General features: G+C 33.4%; 1 protein-coding gene across 4 annotated transcripts in view; it reads right to left on the minus strand.

The window, feature by feature from the left end:
- Nucleotides 1–3,090: 3,090 nt before the first annotated feature.
- Nucleotides 3,091–14,561, minus strand: part of grp (serine/threonine-protein kinase grp) — a 39,844-nt gene continuing 28,373 nt past the window's right edge. For 3 of the 4 annotated variants that reach the window (XM_036366875.2, XM_036366874.2, XM_014233610.3), the window contains exons 5-8: nucleotides 8,949–9,126; nucleotides 8,094–8,236; nucleotides 5,934–6,143; nucleotides 3,091–4,173 (exon numbers count right to left, since the gene is read on the minus strand). In XM_036366875.2, coding sequence (XP_036222768.1) covers nucleotides 3,506–4,173; nucleotides 5,934–6,143; nucleotides 8,094–8,236; nucleotides 8,949–9,126 — 1,199 coding nt within the window. In that variant the 3' untranslated portion in view covers nucleotides 3,091–3,505. Of the gene's footprint in view, nucleotides 4,174–5,933; nucleotides 6,144–8,093; nucleotides 8,237–8,948; nucleotides 9,127–9,506; nucleotides 9,644–14,561 lie in introns of those variants that run through there. The other variant, XM_014233614.3, reaches the window with a different exon arrangement.

Genomic DNA, 14,561 nt, shown 5'->3' on the forward strand with positions numbered 1-14,561 from the left:
AGTTTTTCATTTGCAAAATAGTTTCGACTAATGAAAATATTAATTATTATATTATTATTTCAGAACATTAAATATTTCCGTCTGAGTTTCTCATCTAATTTTTGTTCTCATAATAATCTTGAAATCTATATATTAGGGTGGTTTAAGAAATGGAATTTTTTTTTCGTTTGGTACTGTGAAAAATAGTTTCTTAGATATCTGTAGGCTTTCTTGAGAAGATTTTTTCCAATTATAAGCTTTTAATTGTAACGGGAAAGTCCTTCGCCTTACCGTTATCTATTTTTTTTTATTATCAGATAGAAAGATTCATATCTCGCTTTTCAACTATTTGAAAAAATGCTGTGTTTCAAGGGTTTTGTAGGAAATTGGCTGCTTTGCAGAAAAGGTCTATTGCGATTTTTGCGTAAACATAGCTGTTTAAAAGATAGTAACGCTTGAAGTTTGACTATTTTAAGGCAAATTTGTTTTTTCTTTTGAATTTGATAACTCGATGAAAAAAAAAATCATTTTAAATTGCGAAATGTAAAAGCTCACGCTAAGAGGTGTCTAAGAACGAATTTTTCAGAGTACCAAGCGAAAAAGAAAATATTCGTTTTTTATTTTTGACCCACTCTACTATATATTTCTTTTAACTTTTTGGATATATGTACGTATATAGTTTTTGGTTTCAGAAATTATTGAAATAAAGGGTTTCCCAACAAGTGATTTTTTTTTCGAAAAAAACACACAAATTGTTAAGGAAATCCTAATATTTTTATTTAATGTGAAGTACAATCGATACAATTAAGTTCTGAATATAACATCAAACAAATGGCTGTCACGACTTCTTTAGCAGGAACGAGTTCGATGAACCGAATTTTCGAGTACATTTTCTACTAAATCAAGTCGTATCTCATGAATAGCACGTTCAATGTTGACTTCTAAAGCTTGAAGAGAGTCTGGTTTATTACGAAAGGCCAATGGCTTCAAATAATCTCACAAGAAGTAGTCTAATGATGTTAAATCCCAACTTCTTGGAAGCCATTCAATATTACAAGTTCTTGATCTATATCAAATATTCAAACTTTTTTCGCAAATAATTCGGTGTGTGCCTGTGGCATGTGGCCCCGTCTTGTTGGAGCCAGATGTTGTCAAGATCAACTTCTTCCAATTGTGGCCATGAAAATTTGGTTATCATCGATCTTTACCGCTCTTTATTGATCACCAGCTTCATTGCGAAAGACGTACGAACCAATGATTCCGCCAGACCAAAAACCATACCAAACTATCAATTTAGGTGAATGTAATGGTTGCTCATGAAAAATTCGTGGATTTTCTTCGTACCAGAATCGACAGTTTCGTTTATTTACCGTACCACTCACCATAACGACCATAAAATGGCAAGAGCGCACGAAAAGTTGCAATTGGGGAACGATTATTTTGATAATGAAATTGAATAATTTGTAAACATTGTTTTTGCGTATATCTTTCCACGATGAAATTCTAAACATTACTGAATACAATGAAAAAAAATTACAGATTACACTTACCGATACCTTATTGGAAAACCCATTACAACGTAAAGCACATTAATAAATACAATAGGTACTAGTGAACGTAAATAGGTTTCGATATTAGCATAAAAGTGCTCCAAAGCATCAATAAAACACAAAGTACTATATTCATATATTTCATAGACGGTTTCGAATATGCTCTTTTTGGATAACGGAATTTCCGAAAGGTTTATTAGTTAGAAATCCGGATTTAATCCGTCCAACGGATATTGTACACATATATGGACATCCGCTAAATCGCAAAAAAGTGTATTTCATGCTTGAATTCGACTAATTTTAAAGAATTACATTGTATTATGTTGTTTTTGTTCTCCTGAAGCTGGCTATTGCATATGCCTCGAATATAAACATTTTTTTTAATATCTTTCGAAGCCTTCCACTTATTTTAATTAATTATTATATTTTTCCCTATTCATCAAAGGATACAGTGTATGTATGTATGCTTAATCCTTTTTCCATTTTCGCTTATCTTAACGATTCTGTTTTCAAGACGAACTTCTTCCTTTCAAGCACTCATGCATAATTTCGAACTTTGAACTGCATACTAACAACCCCATTTATCCGTAAAATATATTTTATTCACTTCAGATGGCAACAAAGCTAGATGTTATGTACGTATTGTATTTGTGACATAATGACTAAGGAACATGATTTTTGATAATAATTTAGATTTTTTCAGCCATTCTAAAGTGTAAATTTTTGTACAGAAACGACTTTTTTTGGATGCCCCCATTTTGACAAAAATCAAAATTTTTACTAGTCCTGCGGATTCATCTATAACAATAACAAATATTTTTAAAATATACTCTGAAAGCAGAGTGGCGATACTAGCCTTATGCTCAATAGCCGTACGTTTAGGGCTGGTAAAAGAATGCCTAACATCGTTGTCAATGGCTTCGAGTTACCTTGTGATAAGACTAGTATGGGTGCCAGGCCACAGGGGAATCACTGAAAAGCTGATGAGCTGGCAAGGAAAGGTACTCTAGCCCTGCTATCAGTAGTATGGGAACAGGTGGGTATTCCCCTCCCCTCGTTTGTTCTACACACTACTGGATAGCTGGGCTTCACGAGAACGTGGCCAGCGCTGGGTTGCCATCCGTACATGAGCTGTCGCAAAACTCTTTTGGCTCAAGATTGATCGTAAAAGATCCAGTGAGCTCTTTGAACTCAGTTAGGCTTGCCTCTTTCTAGTTGTGGTGATTCTAACAGATCATTTCCATATCGGTGTTCATGCTATATAAGGTTGAGAATCTTATCGGACACCAGCTGCAAAAGCTGTATGGCAGAAGACGAGGTGGAAACATCTCCGCACTTCCTTTTTGATTGTCCTGCGTTTGCGAAATTAAGGCTTAAACACTTGGGAGCTCACACTATCAGGTATAGCACCGAACTGGTGGAAATAGAAATTAAACGCCTCAGCAACATATTATTGGCCACAAAAGGGGACTGCACAAAGGACTCCGAGTGTGAACACTGGATTAGCCATCAAACCCAACCTAAACTAACACGGCCACGAAGAAACACTTAAAGACACGTATTTTAAAAACAAATAAAAACATTTTTATTTAACTTTCCATTTGCTGTTATTTCAGCAGTCTTCTTTATATTTAACTAAGATTTCCATAAAATCTGTATATTAACATTCGTCTGATTTGTGTTTTCTAATAAATTAATACAGCCAAAAAAGAAACTAAGTCAATTACTAAAACTATATGTGAAATTCAATGAGAATATATGAATACCAAAACAATAATAATGCAAAAAGACATATGAATAGTTGATAACACTAAATTAGAGAATACATATTTTCTTTGTATACATTTCTGTAGGAAATTTACTTTGGATTAATTAGATAGTGTAAAAAGTATAAAATATATATTTGGCAATTGCATTGTAACTGCCAGTCATTGTACAACTTCAAAACGCCTTCGAACATATAAAACGTATACTTTTTAAGGCACAGCATTTGTCGCTATCGCTATGGGCCACGTTGTCGGTCCACGCAACACAATGTCTTCCAGTGATTCTTTGATTTTAATAAAGCGACGCTTAAACTCTAAACCACAACCTTTGGACAAACGGAAATCGACCAGAATTTTGCCATCCATCTCAATAATGTACGCCTTGAAAACCAAACGCAGTTTTCGGCGATCAATCGTTGATATGGTGACCACACCACCATCGCCCACTTTGCAAGCGAAACCCAAACGATCGATGGTCGCGACCAAACGTTTTACGGTGTCGTCCCAACGTGTGGTGACAAAGAAGCGCGTCATACGACGCACCAAACGATGGAAGACATTCTGCGACGCCGATTGTGTTTGATTCATTTGCGTGCAAACCAGCAAATCGTCCAGTAGGGCAGGTTGTGAGAAACAGAAATTGATGCGCGCCTCCTGTGCGGCGGCGGGATTGTTATTGGCACCATCGGCTGCGCTGCCACCGTCTGTCAAATCTAACGGTATCGTGGGCATCGGTTGTGAGCAGTAATTACGCGATATCGTGTCATCGACGAAATGATTGGTGAGACGATGTTTGCTCGAATGCTGTCGTGAACGTTTTGCTTTCGGTGAGTGTATATCGAGCGCAGCTGCCGAGTCAACGAGATCGTGTGAATGTTCTGCGGAGAAAACGATGAATTAAGTTGGCAAATTAGTTGTGTTGCACACTTTTGTTTTAAATTTTACTAAATATAAATTATAAATAACGGTGTAAATTAAATAAAAAGCGCACTTAGGAAAACTGAAAACACACAAATTAACAAAACGAATTGCATTGGAAAATGAAAACGCAAAAATCATTTGGTTTTTGGTAATAAAGCTCTATGGATTTCTAGTACGTCTACCATACAGCTAAAATCACCAAAGAACAAATAATATGCAAATGAAAAAAGAATGCAAACATAAAAACCAAACGAAACGCACAAAAGCAAAAACATATTTTGTTGTACATAATTATGACACTATCACAAAAAAAAGTTAAATCGAAGTAAAAGTCAGTCTTATTTTTATGATACAATATTCACTTAATAATAATAAATTTTTCATATTAATTTGAAAATAAAAATGTTTTAATTTAATTTATCTGTTTTTTATTTTTTGCCCATAATTTTTTTCATATTGATTTTTTTTCACATTACAAAAATAATGAATGATATTATTTTGAAAAATTTTCGAATAAAATATAGCATATTTTTTTGCATATGAGCTTTTTAAAATTTATTTTGTTATTTCACTTTGCTGTAATAATAAATGAGGTTACTTAAAAAAAAAATTCACAAAAAATATTTAAATTATTTTTATTTTAAGTACGGTATAGTTTTAACATATTTTTTTGTAGATTATCTTTTTCATTTTTTTATATTCTTTTTTTACTTGTTGTATTATATAATTAATTAATACTATATGATTAATTAATATTATATGATTAATAATATTGTTATTAATTAAAAAAAAATTCATCATTTTTAACTTCTGAGCATCAAACTCATTATTTTTTATATTTTTTATTAATTTATTTTTTACCCCAACACTTATTACCTTACATTATTTCACACTCAGCTGCACTTTCCCAATATTTCTTCTCATTAGTTTCTCTTGCATTTCAAAGAAGTTGAAGCAGACTCTTCAATGCTTTGGTAATCTAGCTTTATGAAGTAGTCAAATCTATCATACAGCTAAAGCGCCAAAGCGATGAAAAGCTGCCAGTTGGCGACAGGCATAAAAATAAAGCTTTCATATGAATTTAAGAAAAAAACAGTATTTTATTTTGTCGCCTTGCTCATTGTAAACAAAACAGAAAGCTTTTATGGGGCAGAGCGCAGTTAAGCAACGTAAAAGTTGAAAGCTCGCATTAGCTTTAGCAGACTGTTAGAAAGAATTTATAATGAAAACCAAAGCTTTTTAAGCACGTTTAATATGACGAAATGATTTTGTTATTAATTTTTTTTAAAGAATACTAAAAATTTAAATATTACGCAATTTATTTGCTGTCACCAAGAATTTTTTTCGATTGCGTTAGCTTTTAAAGCCTTTTCGACGGCAACTTTCCTTCAACTTCACTTTTTAAACACTTTTTTGCACATAGATGTTATTTTAACGTCCGATTAGTTGTAGCTATTATAGAAACTTTTGCTTAGGCACAAAATAACCCTCACCGTTAAATGGCAATGCATACTTGAGAGTCACTAAGTACCTGGACAAAGGTCTCAGGGTTGTACAGCACATTACAGCTTTCTGAATCAGAAGCTCCACAGCTTTAAGTTTGCTTTGCAAGGCTTTTTTAAACACTAAAGCGCACTTTCCGTTTTTTCATTACATAATATGTATAGATGTTAAAACTTTTTTTAAACTAATTAAAAATATCTCATTTTGTACTTACCATTCTCATTGAATTGCATGTTACACCATTTGTGGTCGAGTATTTTCTCTAGTGACAGTCGGTATGTAGGATTTGTGGCCAAAACTTTGCGCAACAACGATATTGCCAATGTGTCCAATTTGCTCCAAGGCGTCTGTGTTGACCAGCGTTCATTGTCAGTCCAGTTTTTGAACTCTTGACAATTGGTGGATGGCTGATCCCAGGCCAGTTCTATGTAGTTGGTGTAAATTGTGTGGAGAAAGCGAAAAAGATGTAATTGGAAATAAGTTGATTTGTCTGGATTTTTTTTTTTTAAATAAGCTAAGATTATGTGGTATAGCCGGCTTTAAGCGTGTCTTCCAACAAATTATATTGTACAATAAATAATTGTTAGCAAAATAGTTTAATGTTGTACATAAATTTTTAATTTAATTCAGACACACAACTTAAAAAACTTATTGCCTTTTATGTTTAGGTTATTTTAATTTAAAAAGGCTAATCTTTTACGGCTGATTCTAGGTTATATAACACACCTATACACATTTCTTAATTTTTTAATTTTATTAAAAAAAAAAAAATTTTATATTATTTTTTCAATTTTTAATTTTTTTTTAATATTAATTTTTCGATGTTTAATTTTTTTTCAATTTTATTTTTTAAACTTTTATTACAAAAAAAAACATGTATACCATATACATACGCCTAGAATTAAATTTCTCTCAATTTTCAAGCATACAATTAATGCAAGTGTGGCAAGCCAAACGCAGCTGTGCCAAAATTACATATAATGAATTCGAAAAATATAATTTTGCAAAATTAAATGAAAATATTTGCGCACAGTAGGCAAACATAATAAAAAAAAAACGCACATAATTTCAACGAAACACTTTACACATAAAAAAATACAATAAAGCAAAATTCAAACAAGACGAGCAAACACAATTTAATAATAATAACGGTAAAACAATCATAAAAAACGAAACCGAGCATTCAAAAAATAACGAACGAGACTAAAACGTAAGTAAGTAGCGAGCGAAACAAGTAGCAACAAAACAACGAAAAATTGTGCAGCAAGCAATTTAAGCTGGAGCTTTGGTATAAAAGCTTTAGATGATAGCATATTTAAGAATCTACAGCTAGAATACCAAAGACACAGCAAAAATGATTTGAGAAATTGATTGGCTGGTTGGACGATTGATTTGTCGATTGATTGATGATGAGTTTAATGGTGCAATTTTATTTAATTTTTCTAAATGAATTTTTTAAACAGACACGTACATAAATTCTATATGAGCGTCGTTTCAAAACCGAATTTCTGACCGAACAATATGACACAAATAAGTAGAAACTTTTTTCACACGACAAAACGACAATTTAATACGACGCATATGGGTAAGCAAAACGAAAAACACACAGAAAGACCAAAACAAAAAAGGCAATCCGCACTGCAGGCGATAATCAACGCGGCGCACAAAAAATTGCTATATATAAAATAAAACGGCACGTATGGCAAGTGCAGCATGTAAACCGAGGCAAATAATGAAATGTGTTCGACTTGATTGATGAGGATGCGCGGATGTGACGAATAACGAGTTGGACGGATATTGTTACTAAAGCGTGCGAGTGTAGCGCGCGCGCGTGTGTGTGTGTGTGTGTGGCATTATGAATACATATAACACATGCATACGTATAAAATATGTATATAGTGGAGCACGGCGCTATCTGGGCGTGTCACCCAGCGATGCATGAACGCAATAAAAAACATATGCGCACATTTGTATGTGTGTGTGATTTGGAATTAAGAATTTCTTTTGCAGGATGTGTGGGCGTTGTATGGCACGAGACAGCCTGTTGCGGCCAGGCGTCCGCAAGTGGGCAGGGGAATAGACGAAATATGTGAATTTTTTCGATACGTGCGATGCGTGTAAGCGCCATAATCTATATATACAATATAAAATAGCAACAAAAACAAAACAAACGCATGCATTCAATCAAAATTTATGTTGTTTGTGTGCTTGGAACATGTTTTGCTATATTTTCAATAAGAATATTTCATAAAATACAGTTGCATTGCGCGAACTTTAAGCACACTAGCTAACTTGGTGTTGTTTTCTTTGGTGTTAGTTAAAAAAATTTCTGTGTAGTAAACTATTTCTACTTTATTTTAAATGCATTACTCACCACCAGCCAGCATTGTGACCAGTATAATGCCGCAAGACCAGATATCGGCGGGTTGTGCGTGGTATGGTTTTACGAGTACTTCGGGCGCTACATATGGTAAAGTGCCGCAGCGGGTGTCCAGCAAGCGTTCTTTGCCTTTGTATCTGTGTGAGGAGAAAAATGTTGAAAAGCGAAAATGAGCAATTGATTTTAGTCAAATTCTGCACATAAGCCGATAAAGCGGATTTTATTGTAAATAATTAGTAAGAAAGCAATAAATATTATATTATAGTAACTGTAAATTGGAAAAATGCAATGTGGATTGAAAATGTATTGGTAGTGCCCCAAAGCTATAATACCCTCCACATATGCATTTCTAATGGTATGAAAGGATATAAAAAATATTACGATTGATCAGTTTGTATGACAACTAGTAAGTGGTCCGATCTTAACAATAAGTTCGAATATTATGGCGTTGCCTTGACCTGATAGTTCGTGAAGATAGCTTGTCAAATAAAATAGTTTTCAATATAACAACTTGATTTTGATCGATCAGTTTCTATGACAGCTATATGCTATAATGGTGCTATAGCGGCGATTTCGAGAAATTAGTAGCTTTTTAAGAATAAAAAGACGTGTGCAAAATTTCAGCTAGATATCTCAAAAACTGAGGGACTAGTTCGCGTATATACAGACAAATAGACGAACATGGCTAAATCGACTCAGCAAGTCGCGCTAATCATTATATCTGTACTTTAAGGGTAGCCAAAGTTTCTTTTTGTGTGTTACAAACTTTGTGGCAAGTTTAATATACCTTGCTCAGGGTATAAATATGCTAATAATAAAAAATAAAATAAAAATTGTTGTACCTAATACCTAAACATTGTCGCCATGCCGAAATCCGATATTTTTATATTATCATGTTCGTCTAGCAAAAGGTTTTCCGGCTTCAAATCACGATGCGCTATGCCATGTTGATGCAAATATTGTACGCCGGAAAGCAGCTGCAGGAAATATCTTTGCGCTTCATGTTGTGCCATGCCGACATCGGGTTCTGAAATGAAATTAAATATTGCGATGAGTATATTGTAGTTCAAGAAAATATTGTTTTTTTTTATTAGCTGAAAATAATTACGGCTTTTTGGGGTACCGCTAACCAAATAAAAGCTAAAACGAACTTAACTTAAAACTATAAATAATTATAGACTCATAAAATATGAAAAGGAATACAGATTACAGTGGCAAATTAGATTAGATTTACATTATATATTTCAACACAAAATGCTTTCAAATTTTAAACCTAACCTCAAAAATAATGCTAGTGTTTGCCTTATTTGGCATTTGTAGCGCCTTTTTATGCATATATAGACATATATTTGTAAAATATAAACTAAAACAAATATATATATATAATATATTACAGAAATTTCCTACCACATATTTCCGAAAAATTTTTTAGAACCTCCTATATGTTTGGTTTTTTCATCTAATAGACAGCAATTTCCTTAAAAATTTCAAAAATTGTTTGAAACTCCAAACATAACCGCCATACGCCGAGTGTCTTCGTGTAAATTTTGTGTTGTTTGTTGCACAGCCATGGTAGCCGAGCACTTTTGGCAAACATTTTTGAAAAAAAAAACCGCTTACCTTAACTTTTATTGAAAAACGATAAGGTATTGCATATATTATCCGTCGCGCCGAACGAAAAAATAGTTTCGATTTGTTAATGCCGACACATTTTCTTTCTATCTGCAACAAGCGGATTAAGATTGCGTAAATAAGTGAAGAACTCGCACGACATTGATTAATTAAAAACAAATTCTTTCCATGAAAACACGAAACCGGTAAAGACACTACTAGAGTATTACCAGTACTATTAATTTCGAAAGACATTCAAACTTCAGAACAACAGTTTAGAGAGCAATGAAACAATGCTGTCGATTTAAGAACGTGTACGAATGACTTTCACCGGTCAACTGAGGTTGCGGAGTGAGAAGTGATGTCGTGGCACTGATAGCGATGGCTATGACTACGTGTGTCAGGGGTCAGCATAGAAAAATTAGCAGGTAGTTTCAAATTTGTGTAAACACACACACACTCGCAAGTGTAAGCCGGCGGTGAACAGACTGAGGATGAATTGCAACTTCCACAATACAGCTGAAATTTGAAAATAAAATGATGCGTAGGTAAAATGGCTAAAACCGAAGATAAAGAGGTAGAAAAGCAGAGGCGATTTGGAAAGTAACAGATTGTATAATGGAATGTATGTTAAGCCTAGTGGCGAGAGTGAAAAACAATAACCAGTGATTTAGAAATTGGAAAAGGCGTATTGAATTACAACAACTACATGCATACAAACGACCAATTACCAGGTAGCCGTACAGTATGCAACCGAAGTAAAAGGACGTGTAGGGATAAATCAAAGTGTATAGATGGAAGGCAGCTGTGAAAAGCATACATAAATCATTAAAAATCACTATGTTGCACAAAATGCGTTTGTAGGTAACCCAGTAAGCATTATAATGACGCTGAAAAATTACATATCACCTAAACACTTTCAGAATTTTGGAAAGAATATGTGGGATTTACAAAATTTCTGCTACCCGAAAATATTATTAATACATTTTATAAAATTATAACATTAGATTTAAAACGGGGTAAATAGATAGCGGTGGACTCTACGAAAAAAACTATAATATACGAATTTACCCGTTTTTATCTTTACCAAGATAGTCGGTACACATAACAGAAACGAAATAAATTTTATAGGGGTTCTCTTCGGCAACATTCACGCATACGATTCAGAACATAGTTTACGATACTAGATATAGCAATAATTTACTTTTATATCGAAATAAATATCCAAGCAAAAATATATAATATAAAATTTTTTCACAAAAATACCAATTATAAAACTTTGCACTTGGAAATGGAGGTTGAACAGTTGGCACAGGTTTTTCTAGACCTAGTTTCTCGCTAACTCCAATTATAAAAGATATAAGATTATATAATATAATAGAACTATGGCCCTACGGACAAAAAAGAATTTTTATCAAATTTTGGAGAAAACACAACCTTATCGTGGACTTAGTTGTTGTCTCGAGACAAATTATTGCTGGCAGAACCTAAAATATTTAAAGATTCTCTTTTATTCAGTTACTAGAAGCTGTCATAACAACAGAATAATCATTTGAAATAATTGCCTACTCATATACATAGTTGCGAATTTTGGAGGTCTATACATGGTCATGTGTTTGTAGCGGCACACAAAATTCCACCAATTTTCTGCAAGGCAATAAAGTAAACAAAAAAAATAAAAAAACATTAATTTCGGTTGCACCGCAGCTATAACAACCTTCACAGCTATGTACATATATGCTATAGTGGTCCGATGTGAACAATTTTTCGAAGATAACATTACCTTGGACAACAATCTATACCAAACTTCTATAAGGAATAGATTTTGATCGGTCAATTTATAGGTTAGCTATATGAAGAAATGGTCTCTGATCTGAACAATATGTTCGGGGATTGTAGCGTTTTCTAGGACAATAATCTATGCTAGATTTCCGGAAGATATATTGTCAAATAAAAAACTTTTCCATACAAAGGCTTGATTTTGATAGTTCAGTTTGTATGGCAGCTATATGCTATAGTGGTCCGATATCGGCGGTTCCGACAAATGAGCAGCTTCTTAGGGATAAAAGGACGTGCGCAAAATTTCAGATCGATATCTCAAAAATTAAGCGTATAGACTTACGAACGAATCATTTATATATATATTTTATAGGGTCACCGACGTTTACTTCTGGGTGTTACAAACTTCGTGGCAAACTTAATAAATCCTGTTCAGGGTATAAAATTCTACATTGAATTAATTAAAACTTTAGTAATGAAATTTCTTATATAAATAGCTAACAAAAGCCGTAAGCAAGTAATTATTAATTTGAAATCGAGCTAGAGCAATGACCCAGCTATCAGAAATAAATTTTTTCATGATTCTTCTTTTACATTATTATCTTATGATAGCAATAATAATTACTTGAAGTAGATTTGTGGTTATTTACATTTTTTCTTCTTCTCATTTTCTTACCTCCTTGATGATGAAAATAAACCATAAAACAGAAAATATTAATCTTTCATGCAATAACACATATAAGTCATCAAGTATATAAGTAGATATACAAATATATTCATATATATGTACATATATATATGTGTACATAAATGAAGTCTCTATAACTATGGCATTAACTGTACATAATTACAACAAATTAACATTTGCAATCTCTGCTTCATAGTAAATAATTGTGCTGGCTCACTTTGTGGATGACGTTGCACATTCTGATACTCGTATATGGGATGCCTACGGTTTTTTATTTGATCAGTTTCTTGCAACTTGCTGCAGCAATTGGACAAGTGAATCACTAAAAGGACACAAACATATCGGTACGTATACACACACATACATATCTAGCTATATAAGCGTTTAGTATGAAAAGTGGTTGTTTTCAAAGCCAAGCAAAGAAAAACAAAATTATTCAATAGAGTAAACAGGTAAAAAAAATCAAAAAAACGAATGCAGTTAATGGGACAGTAGTGAAAACAAAAGGTAAAGGAGGGCGCAAAATAATGCTGATTGTCAAGGTATACTTAACTGTGTGTGTGTGTGTGTGTGTGTACACAGCTGAATACAAATGCAAAGATTCTTCATGTGCGTATGCATGTATGTGTGGGTAAAGGACTTTTTAACGAACATTTATGGCCACATTTTCAATACGCTGATTTACCTGTAGACAAACCAATACGCTACCTATGAGTTTTGATGTAAGTATATATGGGTGTGTACGTTCACGGTAATAGGTAGTGGAAGTGGAAACAGCAGAGTGTACTCACAACGTACTCGAGCGCCGAGAAATGCATCTTTAAGTGCACTTAGGAATATGGCAAAAGTGAGTGAGTGAGTGAACGTAGGAGGCGGCAGAAAGCCGAGGATGCAGTCAACGGCGATGGTGATGGTGACTTGGTCGGTCGATTGATGGTTGTTGAGAATGTTTTCCACCAACAAATATATAAATAGAGGCAAACACACACATGCGCATACACGGCATACACACAAGCAAATGCAAATGGCAAAATATTTTACACAGTAACGTTTGTTAAGGATGCTTCACAGGGCAAATAGAGCGTTGGAGTGACAGCCAGCAAGCGGGACTGGCAAACAGTTAGTAATTCGAGCAGGTAAAACTACAAAGCTAAAGATATATGTACACATGTATATGTATGTACATATATATATCACTGTTTTTCGCAGCAAATGTAAATCTGCGCTTGAAGACAAGTCAATGGTATTTGTAAGCAAGAACACACCTATATCTATATGAATATATACTTGCATATGTACGAGTACATATGCTTTTAGCTATGGTATTTGAATACACATATACATATGCAATCATGTAGTGAAATGTGCGCGCCTTATAATGCATCTGCTGATCATTGAAAGTCATTCACACGAACGACCGCCATAAAACGAGCGTTAATGTTGTATATCCACAACAACAACAACAAGAACAAGAACAATATAAATAAAGCAGAAAACATATGTATATTGGGGTGCATAGCAACAGTTGTGTTGGCAGTTATGGCAAGGTAATAAACGTGTAGCGCGCAGGGTTCACGGATTTCAAGTAGACAAAGTAAAAGTATTTGTTTGGAATGTGTACGAATATATGTGGCAAATCCCTACAAATTACTATGTACGAGTTATGTGCGCTTAAAGTAAGCCAAATCACGTAGATATATACTCGTATATGTGGAATTGCATTTTGAATACTAATAAGCATGTTTATATGTAAATCATTTTGTACTAAATGTTTTCTTAAATGTTTAATTAATTGTATGCATAGTATGAGGAAATATTTTATGGTGAATTTTTAGCAGAAATGCTCTTGTAGGCTTCTTTAACTTAGGTAGATTGAAGAACCATAGTAATTTGCCAATATTTTGCGGTGGATATTTTAGTTTTATGTCAATAAATACAAATTATTACATATGCATTTTTTTGAATCAGCAATATTAAAAAGGAAAAAATTTAACTTCGGCTGCAGCTAAGCTATAATACCCTTCACAGGTGCATTTCTTATAGCATAAAAGTGTATTCGAAAATCTTTATCTTGATATTGTTCGGCCAGTTTGTACTACAGCTATATGTTATAGTTATCCGATCTGAAAAATACAATAGGAGATTGTAGCGTTGCCTTGAATAATAATCCGTGTCAAATTTCTTAAAGATAGCTTGTAAACTAAAAAGGTTTTCCATACAAGAACCTGATTTTAATCAGCCAGTTTGTATGATAGCCATAGTCTAAAGTGGTAATATCGAAAAAATATTTTCGGAGATGGTAGCCTTGGTTGCCTTGGATAATAATATATGCCAAATGAAGATATCTTGTCAAATAAAAAAATTATTCCACACAAGAGCTTGAG

This window comes from Bactrocera oleae, chromosome 3 (assembly GCF_042242935.1).
Source record: "Bactrocera oleae isolate idBacOlea1 chromosome 3, idBacOlea1, whole genome shotgun sequence".
Taxonomy (NCBI): Eukaryota; Metazoa; Arthropoda; class Insecta; order Diptera; family Tephritidae; genus Bactrocera; species Bactrocera oleae.